Source organism: Danio aesculapii, chromosome 12 (genome assembly GCF_903798145.1).
Source record: "Danio aesculapii chromosome 12, fDanAes4.1, whole genome shotgun sequence".
In the NCBI taxonomy this organism is placed as follows: Eukaryota; Metazoa; Chordata; class Actinopteri; order Cypriniformes; family Danionidae; genus Danio; species Danio aesculapii.
In genome coordinates, this window is record NC_079446.1 from 17,896,882 (window position 1) to 17,915,078 (window position 18,197).

At 36.8% G+C, this 18,197-nt stretch overlaps 1 protein-coding gene across 1 annotated transcript in view; it reads left to right on the top strand.

The window, feature by feature from the left end:
* The first annotated feature begins 180 nt into the window (after positions 1-180).
* kif20bb (kinesin family member 20Bb) overlaps positions 181-18,197 on the top strand; it is a 30,638-nt gene continuing 12,621 nt past the window's right edge. Inside the window, 24 exon segments of the mRNA XM_056469646.1 lie at positions 181-255; positions 490-602; positions 690-779; positions 1,028-1,147; positions 1,266-1,404; positions 2,412-2,596; positions 2,678-2,735; positions 2,832-3,029; positions 3,270-3,381; positions 3,468-3,539; positions 3,618-3,767; positions 3,892-4,054; positions 4,144-4,401; positions 4,496-4,632; positions 6,428-6,548; positions 7,818-8,022; positions 8,326-8,387; positions 8,498-8,617; positions 8,885-9,915; positions 10,063-10,201; positions 11,415-11,537; positions 11,627-11,687; positions 11,795-11,887; positions 14,947-15,050. Of these exon segments, the coding sequence (XP_056325621.1) occupies positions 501-602; positions 690-779; positions 1,028-1,147; positions 1,266-1,404; positions 2,412-2,596; positions 2,678-2,735; positions 2,832-3,029; positions 3,270-3,381; positions 3,468-3,539; positions 3,618-3,767; positions 3,892-4,054; positions 4,144-4,401; positions 4,496-4,632; positions 6,428-6,548; positions 7,818-8,022; positions 8,326-8,387; positions 8,498-8,617; positions 8,885-9,915; positions 10,063-10,201; positions 11,415-11,537; positions 11,627-11,687; positions 11,795-11,887; positions 14,947-15,050 (3,843 nt within the window). The 5' untranslated portion in view covers positions 181-255; positions 490-500.

An 18,197-nucleotide genomic window follows, 5' to 3' on the forward strand; every position in this document is an offset into this window, starting at 1 on the left:
GGTTGACCACAAGATCAATAACCGAGCCTCATGGGCTATGTAGTTCGTATTTACCTTTGCTTACATTAGTTTCGACATTCCTGTCAGTCAACCAGAACCACAACATATTTCACTTCCTGTTAAGGGCGGAGCTACGTTTGTAGCGAGCTCTCCAATTGGTCGGATTTGAACAGAGCGAGAACCGCGACCACTGGAAAGAAGCATGTTAGCGATGTAAACGGGATAAACAAAGGAAATAATAACAATAAGGGAAACGTAAGTGAGATTAGCTAAAATTAATTTACAGGGAATCGTTTTACATTGTTTCATGTAATTAAACATTGTTGGTTAGTTGAATGCGATAAGAATAACAGGTTTGACGAAGTCTACTTTTAACACATTCGGTAACGTTAGTAACTTAGTCGATGAGTCATAATTGTTTCATTTGTCGCCGCGTAACGTAAATACAACTTTATTATCACGTAATAACTTACAGGTTATAATTTACAGGTTTGATAAAGATGATGGAATCGTGTTTAAATCACAAGCCTGACCGTGTCGGCTCTATAACGGTTGAAGACATCAGAAAAGATCTTTTCTCCGAGTTCTCCAAATTATCAAGGGTAATTATTATATTATCTTTTAAAGCAGTCGAATCAGATTTTTGGCTGAATCTAATATTTCATGGTGTGCATTTATTTTTCTAACAGGACTCAGTGTCTCTAGAAAAAGAGCATTTGCAGGTCTATCTCCGAGTACGTCCGTTCACCTCAACAGAGAAAGCAGAAGGAGAATCACAGGTGCTTGCCTATTTTTGACAAATCTTTGAAAAATATTACAAGATTGCAGTCTTTTTTCCATAACCTGCATTCTGTTCCAAAAACCCTTATCATAGCCTTTGAAACATGTTAGGTTGAATTCCCTTTGTTGTTTTTGAAACAACATGAGAATATTTAAATGGCGACAGATTTTTTTTATTTATTTGTTTGACAGATTATCCATTTAATGTGCCTGATGTAATATATACGTGTGTAACTTCATCCAACAGGATTGTATCTCCATTGAGCCTCCAGATACCGTGATTCTAAAGGCACCTAAAGCATCTCTGACTGCAAGACACAGTGAGAGATTCGGCCCACAGCTGGCACAAAGATTTCAGTTCTCACAGGTACGAGAACAGCCATCTTTACAGTTGTCATTTATTTTGAACAGATTTTAGGAATATTGGAAAGTGTTTTTGAGATTTAATTAGTTCAACATGACATTTAAGCTGTATTCATTTTTAGGTGTACGGTCCCGGAACAACTCAGAAAGAGATTTTTGATGGAACAACCAAAAGTCTTGTTAAAGAAGTTTTGGATGGAGGGAATTCCTTGATTTTTACATATGGAGTTACCAATGCTGGGAAGACATTTACTTTTCTTGGTAATAATGTTTATATTGACCTTATTCTTCACATACGAGTGCAGCCATTAGAATCTTTTTGGCTCAAGACTTCCGGTCTCATTTACTTCATGAATGAACACACTTGTTTGTAGAGCAAGTCGTTTGGCCATTTTCTGCCATTTATTATTGCGATTCAGTTGCCTATAGGGGAAAGGGCTAGGAAGTTCTTAGACAATCACAAAAATGAGCCCACTGCCACATTGCAGAATAAGGGCAATAGTTTTCTGCTTTGTGTATATCTGTTCTAGGGCTGGGCGATTAATCTAAAAGTAGTCGAAATCGACATTCAGAACCTATAATCGGTCAAAATTTTCCAGGTCAATATTTTCAATTACTTTCCCTACTTCCCATGTGGAGTCACATGACACCGCTAAAATGTAAAAATTTAAAATAATAAAATGTAACTAATTTAATGTGCCAGAGATGCCTTGAGACAGCATGTTTTCTATTACAATCAAATTATTATTTACATTAAAATATTGTTTACAGAAGATGCAAGAAATGCACTGTTTAAAATATTACAATTAGTTATTTTATTTACAAGAGATACTGCTTATTTTCTTCTTTTATATGAAAAACATTGAAAATAATTAATTTTGTTTCCAAAAGTGCAAGTTATTTATTTTCACTTTTTTTTAATTAGAAAAAAGTGACTGTTTGTTTTAGGCAATGTGTGTTTTAATTTCAGTTGTTCAACATTAAAGTAAAAGACTGTAGTTAGTGTGTGTTTCTTTCAATTATTTTAAAATCAAATAATGCACCCTTCATTCAAAAATCTCCCACTTGTGAAATATGAGCATACTCATATTTACTCTACAAAACCTGTCAGTAAGCTATGAGGCCAAAAAATTAAATAATTAAATAAAATAATCGTTCATTTATCGTAATCAAGTTAAAATGTTCAATTAATTGAGATTTTGATTTTAGGCCAATCGCCCAGCCCTAATCTGTTCTGTTTATTGACACATACTTATGTTTGTTCATAGGCCCTGAATCAGATGGTGGAATTTTGCCCCGGTCATTAAACGTGATCTTTAACAGCATAGAAGGCAGAATTTATTTGCAAAACAACATCAAACCTCACCGCTGTGTTGACTTCACAAGACTCACTAAAGAGCAGCAAGATGAGGAAGCTACAAATAAGAGAAACCTTCTGCGGCGATTTAAAGATGTACATTTATTTATTTATTTATTTAAGTATAGTATGTTATTTTAGCAATACTCATCATGGCTGTTTCTTTTTGTTTATCAGAACGACTCCCAGAAAACTCTGTCCAGCATATCTAGCTCAAGTTGTTCATCGTTTGACAGTAAGCAACATCAAATTGTTCATCTTTCTCAGAAACAAATTTTGGGCAGTGTCAGTCATTGTAAGCATCTAAATCAATGTTGATTTGTTGTTCTAGGCTCCACATCTAGTGACATGAATGGAGACAGTGTCTGTTTGGATGAGAGCTCTCATGTTAAATTCTCAGTGTGGGTCTCATTTTGTGAAATCTACAATGAAAGCATCCATGATCTGCTTGATTTTGTTCCAAATGGCTCTCACAGAAGGAATGCGTTGCGGTTAGCCCAAGATGTTAAAAGCAATTCTTTTGTTAAAGGTAATCATATAACTCCTTAAGTCTAAATTTCACTAATTTTATGTATGCAAAGTGTAATTATTATAATAAAAATGTAAATAATACTTGTAACAGTATAAATGTTTCAAATGTATAAATGGTTAAAATATTTTTTTCTTTATTTATAATGCACAATTTTTTTCAGCATTTTGTTCATTGTAGTTTGTTTATAATTACATTTATATGGTTATTCATAGAATTTGTCTAATGTTTTTTTATCAGATCTAAAATGGGTTCAGGTTAACAGTGCAGATGAAGCATTAAAAGTTGTGAAAATTGGTAGGAAAAATCAAAGTTTCTCATCCACCAAACTTAACAACATCTCAAGCAGAAGGTATTTCAGTTTAAACTATTTTAATATTTAATTTGTCTACATTTCAAAATGATGTGAAATGTAAATATAACACATTTTCTCTATAGCCACAGTATATTTTCCATTCGGATGCTAAGGATTGAAGATGTGGGTGTTCCTCGAGTCCAGACAATGAGCGAGTAGGTGACCTTGATACTAATATGCTGCACTGTTGATTTTACACTAAACCATTAATTTATTCTGTAATTATTTTAAAGGTTGTCATTATGTGATTTGGCTGGATCTGAGAGATGCGCAAGGACTCAGAATCGAGGAGAACGCTTAAAAGAGGCTGGGAATATCAACACATCCCTGTTAACTCTGGGAAAATGCATCAATGCCCTGAGGCTTAACCAAACTCAGTCCAAGTGAGAGAAATGTCCATGTTAATTACTAAATTAATTTATTAGTTACATTTATCATGTTTATTATTTCTTTGCATTTTCTTTCAAAATTGGGACTAAAACTGCATTAATATGACTCTTTGCCTAGGTTTCATCAGCACATCCCCTTCAGAGAGAGCAAGCTCACACATTATTTTCAGGGATATTTCTGTGGCCGTGGAAAAGCTTGCATGATCATTAACATAAACCAGTGTGCTTCAGTGTATGATGAAACTCTGAACGTCCTCAAGTTTTCAGCAGTGGCTCAGAAGGTCTGCTGGAACCTTTAGTATCATTAACTGAATAGAAGTACAGTTTAAAGACACTGATTTATTTTGTTCTTACACTATTTTGTCCTTAGGTAGTGGTCTTAAACCCTAAACCAGCTCCAAGCATTGCACTCAAAAGATCTGCCAGAGATGTGTCCATGATAATTAACAATGCTGACAAGAAGGATTGGACCAGGAGAAGCTCGATTATGGGCTGGGAGATGAGCCTAGAGGACGTGCAGGAAGATGAAAACGATGAAGACATGGATGAGGAAGAAATGGAGAGTGACGATGAGAGCATGGTTGACAGAACTGTGCTAGAGACTATGGAAAATCAAGATCTGCCTGAGGTACTGAGAACTTCCTTATCTATTTTCATAAAATTTCAGGGTTATTTTTTTTTAAACTATATAATATGCTAATTAATATTTATATGTGCCACAGCTTCAGGTAAAAATTGATGAGCTCCAGGAGAAGCTGATCAAGGAAGAGTCTGAAAAATTTACTTTGGAAGCTCGTATTCGTGAAGAAGTAACCACAGAGTTTATGGAGCTGTTTTCTAACATGGAAAAAGACTACAGGCAAGTTGATCACTCTCACTGCATCTGAAATTTCATTCTGTTATAACAGGTGCAACATTTAGTTTGAACATGCTTCATTAATGTTAGAGTAGGGTCAAAGTAGTATGAATGGCTACATGATTTTTTTTTTCTTGATTTTACACAAACAGTTCAATAATGACAACCAAATTTTACGACTTCTCAAATTTAGGTAGCAACAACTGCATGTACAGAATTTGTTGTAGTGACTAACCTGCAACATATTTTGATCAAGAATCTTCAGTTTAGGGTGGCTCAGTGGTGCAGTGGGTAGCGCTGTCACCTCACAGCAAGAAGGTCACTGGTTCAAGCCTCGGTTGGTTAAGTTGGCATTTCTGTGTGGAGTTTGCATGTTCTCCCCATGTTTGTGTGAGTTTCCACGGGTGTTCTCTGGTTTCCCCCACAAGTTCAAAGACGTGGTATAGGGGAATTGGGTAAGCTAAATTGGCCGTCGTGTATGAGTGTATGTATATTTCCCAGTGATGGGTTGCAGTTGGAAGGGCATGTTCTGCATAAAACATGTGCTGGATAAGTTGACTGTTAATTCTGCTGTGGCCATTGCATATAAGTTTTGGATTGTTCTATTTTTAGGATAAACATTGAACAAAACCTGACAAGTGGACAAATCTAAGCTTGTTTTAAAAAAATCAAATATAAATATGCATATTATAAATAATACTAATAATAATAACATACAAAAGCAAGTTGTCATGAATAATCTGAAAAAATTCTCCCTGCATTTGCGTGGGTTTCCTCCGGGTGCTCCGGTTTCCACCACAAGTCCAAAGACATGCGGTACAGGTGAATTGGGTAAGCTAAAATTGTCCGTAGTGTATGGGTGTTTCCCAGTGATGGGTTGTGGCTGAAAGGGCATCCACTGTGTAAAACGTATGCTGGATAAGTTGGCGGTTCATTCTGCTGTGAGTCTATTTTAGTTCCTCAAAATAGCATTGCGCCAACAATGCTCCTTAACACACCTCTTTGCTTGACCGGAACACTAAGTGGCGCAAATGGATTTGCTATTTAAACAACGTGGCGCAAAACGGGAAAATTAGTGTTGCGCTGGTCTGAAAATATAACACATCACAGCAAACACGTCTTGCGCCTTTTGCACCTGGTGTATGATAGGGCCCTTTATTTTTGTTTTATGTGCACACAAAATTTTTCTCGTAGCTTAATAATATTCTGCTTGAACTACTGGAATTTTTTTTGTATTTATTGTTTTTTGGTATTTTCTGGACATTGATTGGTACCTGGATGTCTTTTTAAGTAAGAGTTTTAAGACTATTTTCTATTTTTAAAATATCTTAGGGGCATATCTAAGTATTTGGTTTAGTAAGTTGGACTTGTAACCCAAAAGTTGCTGGTTTGATTCACAGTCCTGGCAGGAATTGAAGATCTATGATAGCCAGCTGAGGTGTGTGTCTTCCATTTCCTCACTCAAAGTGTGTGAGGTAAAAACCATACTTGACAAGGCTCACTTCACTTAATTTGTGTTCTGAAGAAACGGGCATTTTTGGGTGAACTAACACTTGCGGAATATAATTGCAAGTAGTAGCTTGTCCCGGTACTTTTCACCATTTTTTAATCAATTGCTTTGAATTCAGACATACTGGCACACAGGCACACAGGATATGTTTCTTAAATATTGTATTGGTGGGATGCAGATGTAGCATTCAGCTTCAGTGTGGTACTTGGCACAAACTGTATTGAGTTACTGTATTGTATTAGTGTTTTATCGAAGTTAATTTGTATAGCTGTCTTTTTAATGTTTCAGTGAACGTCTCCAAAGAGAGAAAGAAATTGTTGAAGAACGAGCAGAAAGGAGGCTGGAGATCCTGAAGAATCTGGTCAACAGGACAATTGAGGAAATGGCTACAGATGAAAATGCAGCAAAGGTAAATACAAATTTAACTCCAGATAATCTACAAACACCAACCTGTTTATAGTAATCATTTATTTAGGTTGTTTTTCTTTATTTCGATTCATGGCTTTCTTTAGCTTTCTTTTCAACTTTCTTCCATGTGACCCCTGAATTTTAAGAAAAACATACTTTTTTTAGCTAATGGCTAATTTTATGACAAGGTCTGACTGTATTTTGTTTTAGTTGAAAACAAGGAGGGCTATTAAATCTTTGTTGTTGTGACCTTTTTAACACTGATATTTATTAGTTTAAGTAAGAAAAGACTAAAGCCTGATTTATACTTTCGCCTGGCGCTGCATCACGCACCTCTGCTGACTGTGCATGCACCTCACAACACGGATGAGGCTTTTATAGTTGACGCATTCACGTTTGTGATATTCTTTGAAAGGACAGGGGGCGGTCAAAAGTAACCCACTGTAAAAGCAGATGGATAAACGGAGCAGTAGGAAGTTTATGGAACTACATCATATCATTAATATCATTCAAGATTTTTAAACTAATAATTTTTATAATTTTTTAATGATTATGAAGATTTTTATAACCATTCAAGATTTTTTTTAAGCAAACTTTGTTGCATCACTTGCTTTTGTTCATATCTCGGACAGTTCTACCTTGTAAAGTTTTATTAAAATATTAATGACAACAGAACATGGGTTGCTCTACAAATATATATTTTTATTATGGAAAGAGTAAACCATTATCACCAATAAAGCCTAGAAAAACAGGGCATCAGTATATTGTAAACCAATAGGTTCAAATACTTTTTTCCAGTTATCAAAGAAATAAACTAAATCATTTTAGTTTTGTAACTATTAAATTAAAACCTATGAATAGTTGAAAAACATATTCTGTAATATTAAACCCACCTGGGTCTCCACATTTGCCATAGCCTGTTTTTTTGGTTTTAACAAACTTATCCCTCAAGTTTTTCTAAACTTTTTAACAAAAACTTTCTTCCCCACTGTTGCAATTCCTAGCCAGGAATTATTGGCCATCTGGTTATCCCTATGACCACGCATGGACGGATCATGAAGATGTCTGTACAGGCATACCTGTTTCCAAATGTTCACTCGTCTCAAATTTTGAGCCAAAATCATGTCACTGTCACCCAAAGCGAACCTCTGCAAACACTGCGATGACATCACATTCGGCGTGTGCACTCAAGCGAACTAGCGGATGCGTCGAGGATAAATCAGCCTTAATAATGCAATGGGAAATATAATTATTCTTCTCATCATTCTAGGAAGCCAAGATGGAGCTTTTAGACACCATGATCGAGGCAATGCGAAGCGATCTAACTAAGATAAAGGGAGATGCAGAGTCTGTGCAGCTGTGTCTGGCCAATGTCCCTGAATCACCTGGAAAAGTCAGTCATCTGAGGACAGAATTGGAGGAGATAAAAGTGGAACTTCTGAAAAGTCAACAACAACTCAGTCTTAAAGCTAAAGGTGTGCTCAATTGCCTTAAGGCTAATTCATACTGCAGCAACATTCATCTAGATTTGACAGAGCAGTGTGGTATCCCTGCTTGTTTTTCCCAAATGAACATGCTGCAGCAGTGATTGCAGAATATCTTACAAATGGCAATCTGGTGATTTGTTCATGTTTGTGCCTGATGGTGTTGTATTAAATGACTTTTAAAGAGAACAACACATTTTTAATCTTTTTTAAAAAAAAAATTTTAATCAATTTTTATGGCTCTCTCTATATATAATTAAGCTTAACAATACATTTTTTTCTGTCCACTTTCAGAGTTTGAAGAAAGATGTATTCAGACACAGGATTTAAATGACCAACTTATCCAGGCAAATAGGGTAAATTGAAATTAAGTTTTCTTCCAAGATTAATATCTGATGTTACTGTGAACAGATTACTTTCATTGACTGTGTGGCTTCTGTTATGTGTTAATTTTTGCTTCTCTTAGAATTATGAAAACCAGAAAGTGAGATGTCAGGAACTCATGTCAATCTGCCAGGAGAAAGATGACATGGTATCTAAATTACAAACTGCTTTGGAACAAAATTATGAGGCAGCTAGTAAAGATGTAAGTGTGTTGTACCCTGCCATTTTAAATGTTTGTCTATACAATTTTTGAGGTCTTTTATGATAAAACACATGCATGCAGACACGCACACACACACACACACACACACACACACACACACACACACACACACACACACACACACACACACACACAGAGACACATACACACAAAAGTCCCTAGTCTTCCTTTTAAAAAAAAAATAAAAATTATACCGGTAGTTATACATTTGGACAATAATAACCTGTCTTTTATGCCCTTGTACAGAGGGCCCTAATTGACAACATCAGAGAAGAAATCCTACATTTCAGAAACAACTGTAAGTGTAAGCTGAACGAGGACCATGAGGAAATGATAAGTCAGAAAAATCAACAGCTTCAGCAAGAACTGAAAATGAAAGATGAGCAGCTGAATCAACTTAAACTTGAGCACAGTTCACTCGAGAAAGCGATGCGTGATATCTCTGATAGAATGGCAGAGCTAACTGAAGCACATGAAGCTACTGTAGCAATGGAGAGAGCAGAGGTCAACAAAGTCACAAATGAGAACAAGGCTCTTACCAATGAGTTGGATGAACTTCAACAGAAAGCCAATGTGATGAGCTCAAAGGTCGAAATGATCCAGACAGAATTGGGCACTCAGTCAAAGAAGGCCAATGAGCTTTTAGAGGAACTCCATGCGGCCAAAGCTCTGATCAGGGAACATCAAGAAGAGTCTTGCAGTCACTCCAAAACTACTGAATCATTAATGATAGAGACAGCTCATCTGCGTCTAGAACTCAGTACATGCCAGCTTTCAAGCGATAGAAAGGAAGCTGAATGTGAAAGAATGGTCGAGTTATCTCAGGAGAAAAGCAGACAGATCAGTGACCTGGAGCAGGAACTCAAGCAAACCAGACAAAGCATGTGCCAACTGGAGGAACACTGTAGTCGGCTTAAAAGTGAGCGTGATGCCAAGGCTCAAGAGTACCAGAGCCTTCTGAACCGTTATGAAGTGCAACATTTAGTTGTGACTCAAATAAGGAGCAACACTGATCTTCTAGAGGAGCTGACTGCTCTAAAACATCAGCACGAGAGAATGGAGGAACATGATGATTGCTGGAAAACTGTGCAGGACAACCTCATACAAACAGTGAGCAAATTAAACCAGCACGAGGAGGTTCTGAGCGTTGTACAAACAATTATAGCAAATGAGATTTCTAAGGCACGAGATGAGGCAAAGATGAGAATAGCTGCAATGGAGAAGGATCTATTTCACAAAAACATGGAGCTAGAGACAAAAGCTCAAGAGCTAGTGAAGTAAGTCCTTAAACTTTCTGAATACACAAGGTTCTCGTTTCTGTTGAGTTTCTAGTTTGATATATGTACTAGATTTCGAATGACATGTCTTGTTGCTAAATCATCAACCAAGGAAAATCAACTGATTTGAGTTTTGTCTTTTTACAGAGTGAGAGAACTTGTGAACGATGGCCACAATCAAATTGAGCGCATGCGTTGTGATTTGCAGCAGGTGGAGCGGGAGCGATCTGATGTCAGAGATCAGTTATGTAAGGCCAACATGCAGAAAGAACAGTTAGAGAAACAGGTTGGTAAAATCCTGCTTTTATTTTGCTTTGTAAATGTATATGTTGAATTAGATTATGATACATTGTAAGTTGTAATTCTACCAAACTCTTAATATTTGTGATAAAAGTTATGTAAAATAAAAAGTAATTGCAATGCGACACTATTAAACCACAACCCATTTGCTCATGCTTATCCGCTTGTTAAATGTGGTATAATAAATGTTATATAATAAATGTTTACAAAGCATATTGGTGTTGGTGATGCAGCAAGTCCAGAGACTGTGTACACCTTGATTTCATATAAAATTCAATTTAATATGAGATATGACTAAAAAGTGGTCATAAACAAATATTTTTCCAATTCAAACAAGTAGAGACTTGGACCCAGACAACAGTATTCCATACATCACCACTTAACAGCTGGACTGAGCAACTTCAAACAAAACACAAAAAAGTGAAATGAATGAGGAGGCATGTGGACATAACACAAAATCTACATCAAGTAATTTTAGCATGTCAACGTCAAATTTTATGCAAATATAATATATTTTTTTCAACAACAAAATTGTTGCTAGTTAAAATGTCAAGTGGTTTGTAATGTTGAAAAACTACTAGCCACAGTGGCTAGTGATCAAAAAAGTTAATGTCAAGCCCTGGTCACATGTATTTTGATTCAGTTTTGAGTTTTTCTCAGTATTGATTGAGAAGATTGTAAGTTATTTTCTTATACTTCACAATTCCTTCTTTCTGGTTTGTAAGATATTGTGATTGTCTGTGTAGATTTACAATTGTGAAAAACATTAAGATAAGTATCATATAACTTTGTTCTCATCTAATCTGAATAATCATTTTGATAATGTTATTTTGATAATATTATTGAATATTATCTGAATATTCAACTCTGTTCTCAGAATCAGGTGAATGTGGTATCCCGGTCAGGAAATTGTTGCTACTTGAAACGAACACATTTTGCATTATTGTAGTTTTATCAAGCAAAACATTCATATTTAAAAAGACTAAAGTTTATTGTAATTACATTCATGACCACTGCTTTAGTATCACTTGGTGTCTGTTGGAAGCAGTGACTGCTTGTTTGATTTTCGTCAAAAGGTGGAGGTGGTAAAAGATTTGATGGAGGTGGCCACCTTGTAATTCTCTTTGCAGGAAAAACCCTGGTTCTGTATTTATTTTAGTGTTTACAGTTTTTTTTAAAAGTGTCTTTTGCCTCCTCAGATTTTAATCTTGAGTGAAGAAAACAAAATGTTTCAGCAGAGGCTATGTGAGGCGGAGAAGATGAAGGATCAGGCGAGACCCCGTTTGAGCTGTATAGAGCAAACTATTGATCCACTGCAGATTGTGAGTGCTGCTTTTTCTCTTGGCTTTGTTCCATTTGTGATTTTATCAGGTTTTAGATGCTGGATTATTCTAGTTCTTTTCACTCACAGGAGCAGTCTAACCATGTAATAAAAAAGGAAAATATACAGCTTTTCCAAATACCCTGTCAAGGTAACCTGTGTGTCTTTTCAATTAAACCTCTTCTTTCTGCAGAACCATTTGGTGTTAACAAAATCAGATTATGTTTCAACCTTTGTAAGATTGATTTGTGTTTGCAGAGCGCAAGTTGATTGAAGAGACAGAGTTTAAACGGACAGATGGGGAGGAGTTGCTGAAGCCCAGACTGACTGAGATTGAATTCATAACTGAAGGTGACACACTTTGTTCTAATAGTAATTTGCATAAACCTCTAATTGACAAAACACTGTGAGATGTCTGGTAAGGTTCTGTTTAGACTAGTAATAAAGTAAAAGTACCATTACTACCTTACAAATTCAATACAAGAAAATACGTTCGTCTTTCAGTATTTGTTTTGTCAGTAATTGTCAAGCGTTTTAACAATAATCAGATATGTTAATTTCCTATTTTTTTTTTTTCAGTTTCATTATTTTAATTATTACATGTGAATAAATTGAATTAAATGATTACGTGTTATTTCACCCAAAAATTAGATTTATATTATTAATTGCTCACCCTGATATCAAAGAGATTTGTTAGTCTTCAAAATACAATTGAAGATAAAATTCATGAAAATATGTGAAATTTGAGAGCTCCCTCATCCTCCATAGACTTCCAAAAACATCCTCAAACCAGACCATATACGAGAATCCTTTTGTGTACACACACAAACATTTTCAAGTTTCTTCTCCTTGGCGTCAGTATATTGTGTATGTTCCTGAGCATTGTGCACTGATGTATAACCCCCAGGATGCCCCTGCTTGCTCTATACTGACACAGAAGAAAAGAAATTGTTGAATAAAGTCATTGTTTTTGTTTTATGTACACACAAAAAGATTCTTGTAGTCTGAAGTTAGCTCATTTTTAGGTGCTGTGTTATGGCATTGTGGCTGCTGATAGTCATGGTACGGCATCACATTTTTTGACTGTTACACACGAATGAGAGTGTAGTTTCTAGCCATATTGCCCTAGAAAATTGCATTCTGTCTGTCTTAGCATAGGTCAGGGGTGTCCAAACACATGTACTACTAAGCTAAAAATGCTCTTGCCGAACCCTGAGATTGGCTGAATGGATTTAAAAATGGTAAAACTTTACTGTTTAACTCTAGGGTGGTTGTAAGATGAATCAGAATCAGAAAGAGCTTTATTGCCAGGTATGTTCACACATACGAGGAGTTTGTTTTCGTGACAGAGCTTCTACAGTGCAACAGGATAACAGAGACAGGACAAAAAACAGATAATAAATATATTTTTTAAAAAATAGAAGTAGAGGTGATTGCAAATATACAATTGACAAGTGTATGTACGTGTTTATTACTATATACAACGTTATATGTGCAGCTGTTATGTGCAAATTGGCATGTAAAGTGTGTTGTTAAATAAGTGTATATGTGTATAAAAGTGTATAGCAAGTAGTGATGTTGGTTCCACAAATATTATCATCAAGTGTTCATGAGATGGATTGCCTGAGGGAAGAAGCTGTTTCTGTGTCAGGCTGTTCTGGTGCGCAGTGCTCTGTAGCGTCGACCAGAAGGTAAAAGTTCAAAGAGGCAGTGTGCTGGGTGTGAGGGGTCCAGAGTGATTTTGGCAGCCCTTCTGCTCGCTCTGGATAAGTACAGTTCTTGGGGAGTAGGAAGGGTTGTACCAGTGATTCGCTCAGCAGTCCGAACTATTCTACGTAGTCTTTGGAGATCGTATTTAGTAGCTGAGCTAAACCAGACAGTTATTGATGTGCAGATGACTGATTCAATGATGGAGGTGAGAACTGTTTCAACAGCTCCTTTGGGAGGTTAAACTTTCTCAGCTGACGAAGAAAGTACAGCCTCTGTTGAGCTTTTTTGACAATAGAGTCAATGTGAGTGTCCCACTTCAGGTCCTGAGAGATGGTGGTGCCCAGGAACCTGAATGACTCCACTGCTGCCACAATGCTGTCCATGATGCTCAGTGGGGGGAGAGCAGGGGGGTTTCTCCTGAAGTCCACTATCATCTCCACTGTTTTGAGCGTGTTGAGCTCCAGGTTGTTGTGACTGCACCAGACAGCCAACTCCTTAACCTCCTGTCTGTAAGCAGACTCGTCACCGTCCTGAATGAGGCCGATAAGTGTGGTGTCATCTGCAAACTTCAAGAGCTTCACAGAGGAGTCTTTTGAAGTGCAGTCATTCGTGAACAGGGAGAAGAGCAGTGGGGAGATGACACACCCCTGGGGGGCCCCAGTGCTAATTGTGCGGATACTAGATGAGAATTTTCCCAGCTTCACCAGCTGCTGCCTGTTCGTTAGGAAGCTATTGATCCACTGGCAGACAGAGGTGGGCACAGAGAGCTGAGTTAATTTGGGCAGGAGAAGTTTTGGGATGATAGTGTTAAACGCCATGCTGAAGTCAACAAACAAGCTCCTCACATAGGTCCCTGGTCTGTATAGGTGTTGCAGAACATAATGCAGTCCCATATTTACTGCATCATCCACAGACCTGTTTGCTCTGTAGGGAAACTGAAGAGAGTCCAGTGAGGGTTCAGTGATGTCCTTCAGGTGGGCCAGCACCAGTTTTTCAAAAGACTTCATGACCACAGATGTTAGTGCCACCGGTCTGTAGTCATTTAGTCCTGTAAGTTTGGGTTTCTTTGGGATGGGGATGAAGGTGGAGCGTTTGAGGCAGGAGGGCACTTCACACAGCTCCAGTGATCTGTTGAAGATCAGGGTGAAGATAGGGGCCAGTTGGTAAGCACAGGATTTTAAACAGGCTGGTGTTATAAAATCTGGGCCTGGTGCTTTTTTCTTTTTCTGTTTCTGGAAGACCTGGCGCACCTCCTCTTCACTGAACTGAAGTGCAGGTATGGGGGAGGCGGGGGGTGGTGGAGGTGTTAATGGTGGCGTGAAGAGCAGTTCAGAGTGGGTGTGGGGGGTTTTCTCAAACCGGCAGTAAAACTCATTCAGGTCATTTGCAAGTCGTTCATTGTCTACAGTGCTGGGGGATGGTTTTTTCCTTTTTCCTTTTTGCGACTCTGATATCCTTTTCCAGTGTGTATTTGGCCTGCTTATACAAGGCTCTCTCCCCATTCTTGTAAGCAACCTCCTTGGCCTGACGTAGCTGTCTGAGTTTTACAGTGAACCATGGTTTGTCATGAGGTGTTCCTTTTAAAATATGATTCTAGTTTGAGGCATATAGGCTATCTATAGGACAATTTCACTGCTATTGGTATCATTTACGAAAGTTTTGGACCATATTCTAACACTACAAACTTCTGTTCTTCTTAGATCTTGCAAAGTTGCAGGAAAAAAATCGGAACCCAAGAGTTGGTGTGTCTGATCATTCTCAGCAAGAAGATAGGAGGGCCCAGAGACCTGAGGAAAACACCAGGGTAAGAACCTGAAAGTCTTTAACCCATCCGGGCCGCGAGGTAGTTTTTAAAATGCTGTGTCTGAGTAACGGTTTGGTTTCAGAATTAGTAAGCTGATGATGCAATACAAGCGAATGCCGTGTGATGACAGAATTGCACACGGTACAGTTAACACCAACTGTAGACATTTTGGATGTATTATTATGATGTTTTTGAAGCCTGCTGCTGCCAGGCAAAGCCAAATTCACACTGCATGATTTTCAATATCTGGTGTAGATGGATTGGTGACAGCAGGTTACACACAGCATGATTTTACTATACTCACTGGGTCGCAGATTACATTTAACAATTACGCAAAAAGTGACAAAGAAATAACGCAAGCTCATGTGAGATCTTGTCCAAATTGGAAATGGTAGCACGTTGTGGTACATCCTAGACTAAATATCAAAAAGACCAAGGTGTCCGTTCCTTGATTTTTTTTGGTTCCAAAAAGACAAAGGAGTCTTTCTTGAAACTGAGGCCTTGTTGTATGTATGTATATACATATGTATGTATGTATGTATACACACACACACATATATATATATGGATGGATGGATAGATATACATATATACGCATATATATATATATATATAGATAGATAGATAGATAGATAGATAGATAGATAGATAGATAGATAGATAGATAGATAGATAGATAGATAGATAGATAGATAGATATACATATACACACACACATTAGGTTAACAAGGCAGGTTAAGGTAATTAGGCAAATTATTGTATAACGATGTTTTTTTTCTGTAGACTATTGAAAAAACAATTAGCATAAAGGGGCTAATAATTTTGACCTTAAAATTAAAAACTGCTTTTATCCTACCGAAATAAAAATTTTTCCAGAAGAAAAAATTTTTTATCAGACTGTGGAACTTTCCCTGCACTGTTAAACATAATTTGGGAAATATTAAAGAAAGAACAAAAATTCAAAGGGGGGGGGGGGGGGTGGGGCTGGGGGGGGTAATAATTCTGACTTCAACGCTATGATAAACCTGTATGCACCAGGACCCATAAGAAAATTGAATTTGTTTGCAAGCAGAGGAAAAAAGAAATATGTCTTTATCGTAATCTTTGAAACCGTTATTCTATTCCAATTGAAAGGAGGCTAATTACCATTTGTTTTCTATAATTTCTACATACAAAGTGTCTCCTACATACAGTGATACAGTTGCAATATCTCAGTGTTATTTAACAAAAGTCCTTTAAAATTTAATTTTAAAATAGACGCTTTTTATTTTTGTTGTAAAACATCTCTTTTAATTTAAATAACTCAGGCCTTCTGTGCTCTAGCAAATTGCAGAGAGTTTTGCTTGATACTAGCATATGGCAGCAGGTAAGTGGAGAAAATACATTTGAATACATGGATTATGTAAGAATTATTGTATTTGCAATATTGTAATACCCTTATTTGGGACGGGTGTAAATTAAAAAATATATTTTCGAAGTAAAATAAACATTGAACTGATATGCAGAATTTAAAACGACCAAGCTTTCAAATGTTATCATATATAGAAACCTGCCCTACCACACACCTTTACATTTTAATAGAAATTTTGTACTTATCAGTATTGAATTATCTTAACTAAATTTAACAAAAGGCCATTCAAGACTATTAAATGTTTTTTTTCTCATTATTGTATGTGTATAACACCTGTGTGCACAATGGACTTTTGAAATTAATTAATTTTCTTTTTGGCTTAGTGCTTTTTTTAATCAGGGGTTGCCGCAGCGGAATGAACCGCAACTTATCCAGCATATGTTTTACCAGCGTATGCCCTTCCAGCTGCAACCCAACACCAGGAAACACCCATACACTCTTACTTTCGAAATTAAAACCAATGTTTCTATTTTCATACACTGTCACCTGCTTAAAAACTACAAAACCAATAAACTTGATCTATGTTGAACCGAATTTTCCTTAAACACAAAAATTTTAATCAGAATGCATATAAACCTATAAATGGGTAAATGAATCAGATTACAAAGTTTAGAGTACAAATAAACAGATTTGTGATCAGATTCAGGTAATTTGGATTGACAAAAATTGTTGCATGTAAACATAGCCGTTGACTTGTCATTCTGGACCCGGTGAATTTAAGAGGTTAATACCTCCAAAATCCCACACCTGGGTTTTGGAGCATTAGATTATTACTTTTGATGTTTCAGCAGCCTAACGAGGAACAGGCAGAAAATGAGGCAGGGAAAAGGGCTGAATAAAGCAGCCGTGAGGGAAGAGGAGAGAGTAGGCCAGCCAGCAAGGAGACTAGAGGATAACCAGCAGGACAGACTGCAGCTGAAGCTTGTAATAGGATCGCCTTTCCATCTCTCTCACCCAGCCTCATTATTTTCTCTTTCCAAGGCTTGGGGGCAGGATTTAGCTCCAAGTAGTGATTTATTTACACAGCAGGTTTCTAAGATAATATCATTTCTGTGGTTCAAGTGACCTGCAAACAGGAGGAGTGAAAGGACTGCATTATATTGATATTAGCCCAGGAAGTAGTGTAATATTGAAAATAAAGAATTTAGCTTGAGTTCCGTGAAAATATACTTAAAGAAACACTCCTTTTTTTTTTTTAAATAGGCTCTTTTTAAATAACTCACCTGTGGCCCATTTTAGAAAGCAGGTTAGGTGAAAACTCAGAGAATGGTTACCCTTGAAACGAGGGAAACTCTGGGTTTTCAGTGTAGGAATAGGAAGTATGTCAAAACAAGAAAAGCGGAGAAAGTCAAGCCAGTTTCTTAACAGACGGTACTTTAACCTACCCTATAAACCTAACTTGCTAAGAAGCAGGTTTTCTTCAGTAAACCCAGAGTTTCATTTGATTTCTTCTCCCTTTAAAGTGCATGCAATGTTTAAATAAATAATTGATTCATGCACACTACAAAAATAAAGTATTTTATCGTATTTCACGTATAAATATAAAAAAAAATTTCAAATCAAGATGAAATTTCTTTTTCAGAAAATGATATTAGGTATCTATGTTTTTACCTGGTGCCATATAAATTAAGCCCTCTCTAATGTTTTATAGCTAATCAACTGTTAACATTGTAGCTTTTTCTACGCTGATTGTGGTTAGGATTTAGGTAGGTAGGAGATAAGTTAGGTATGTTGTC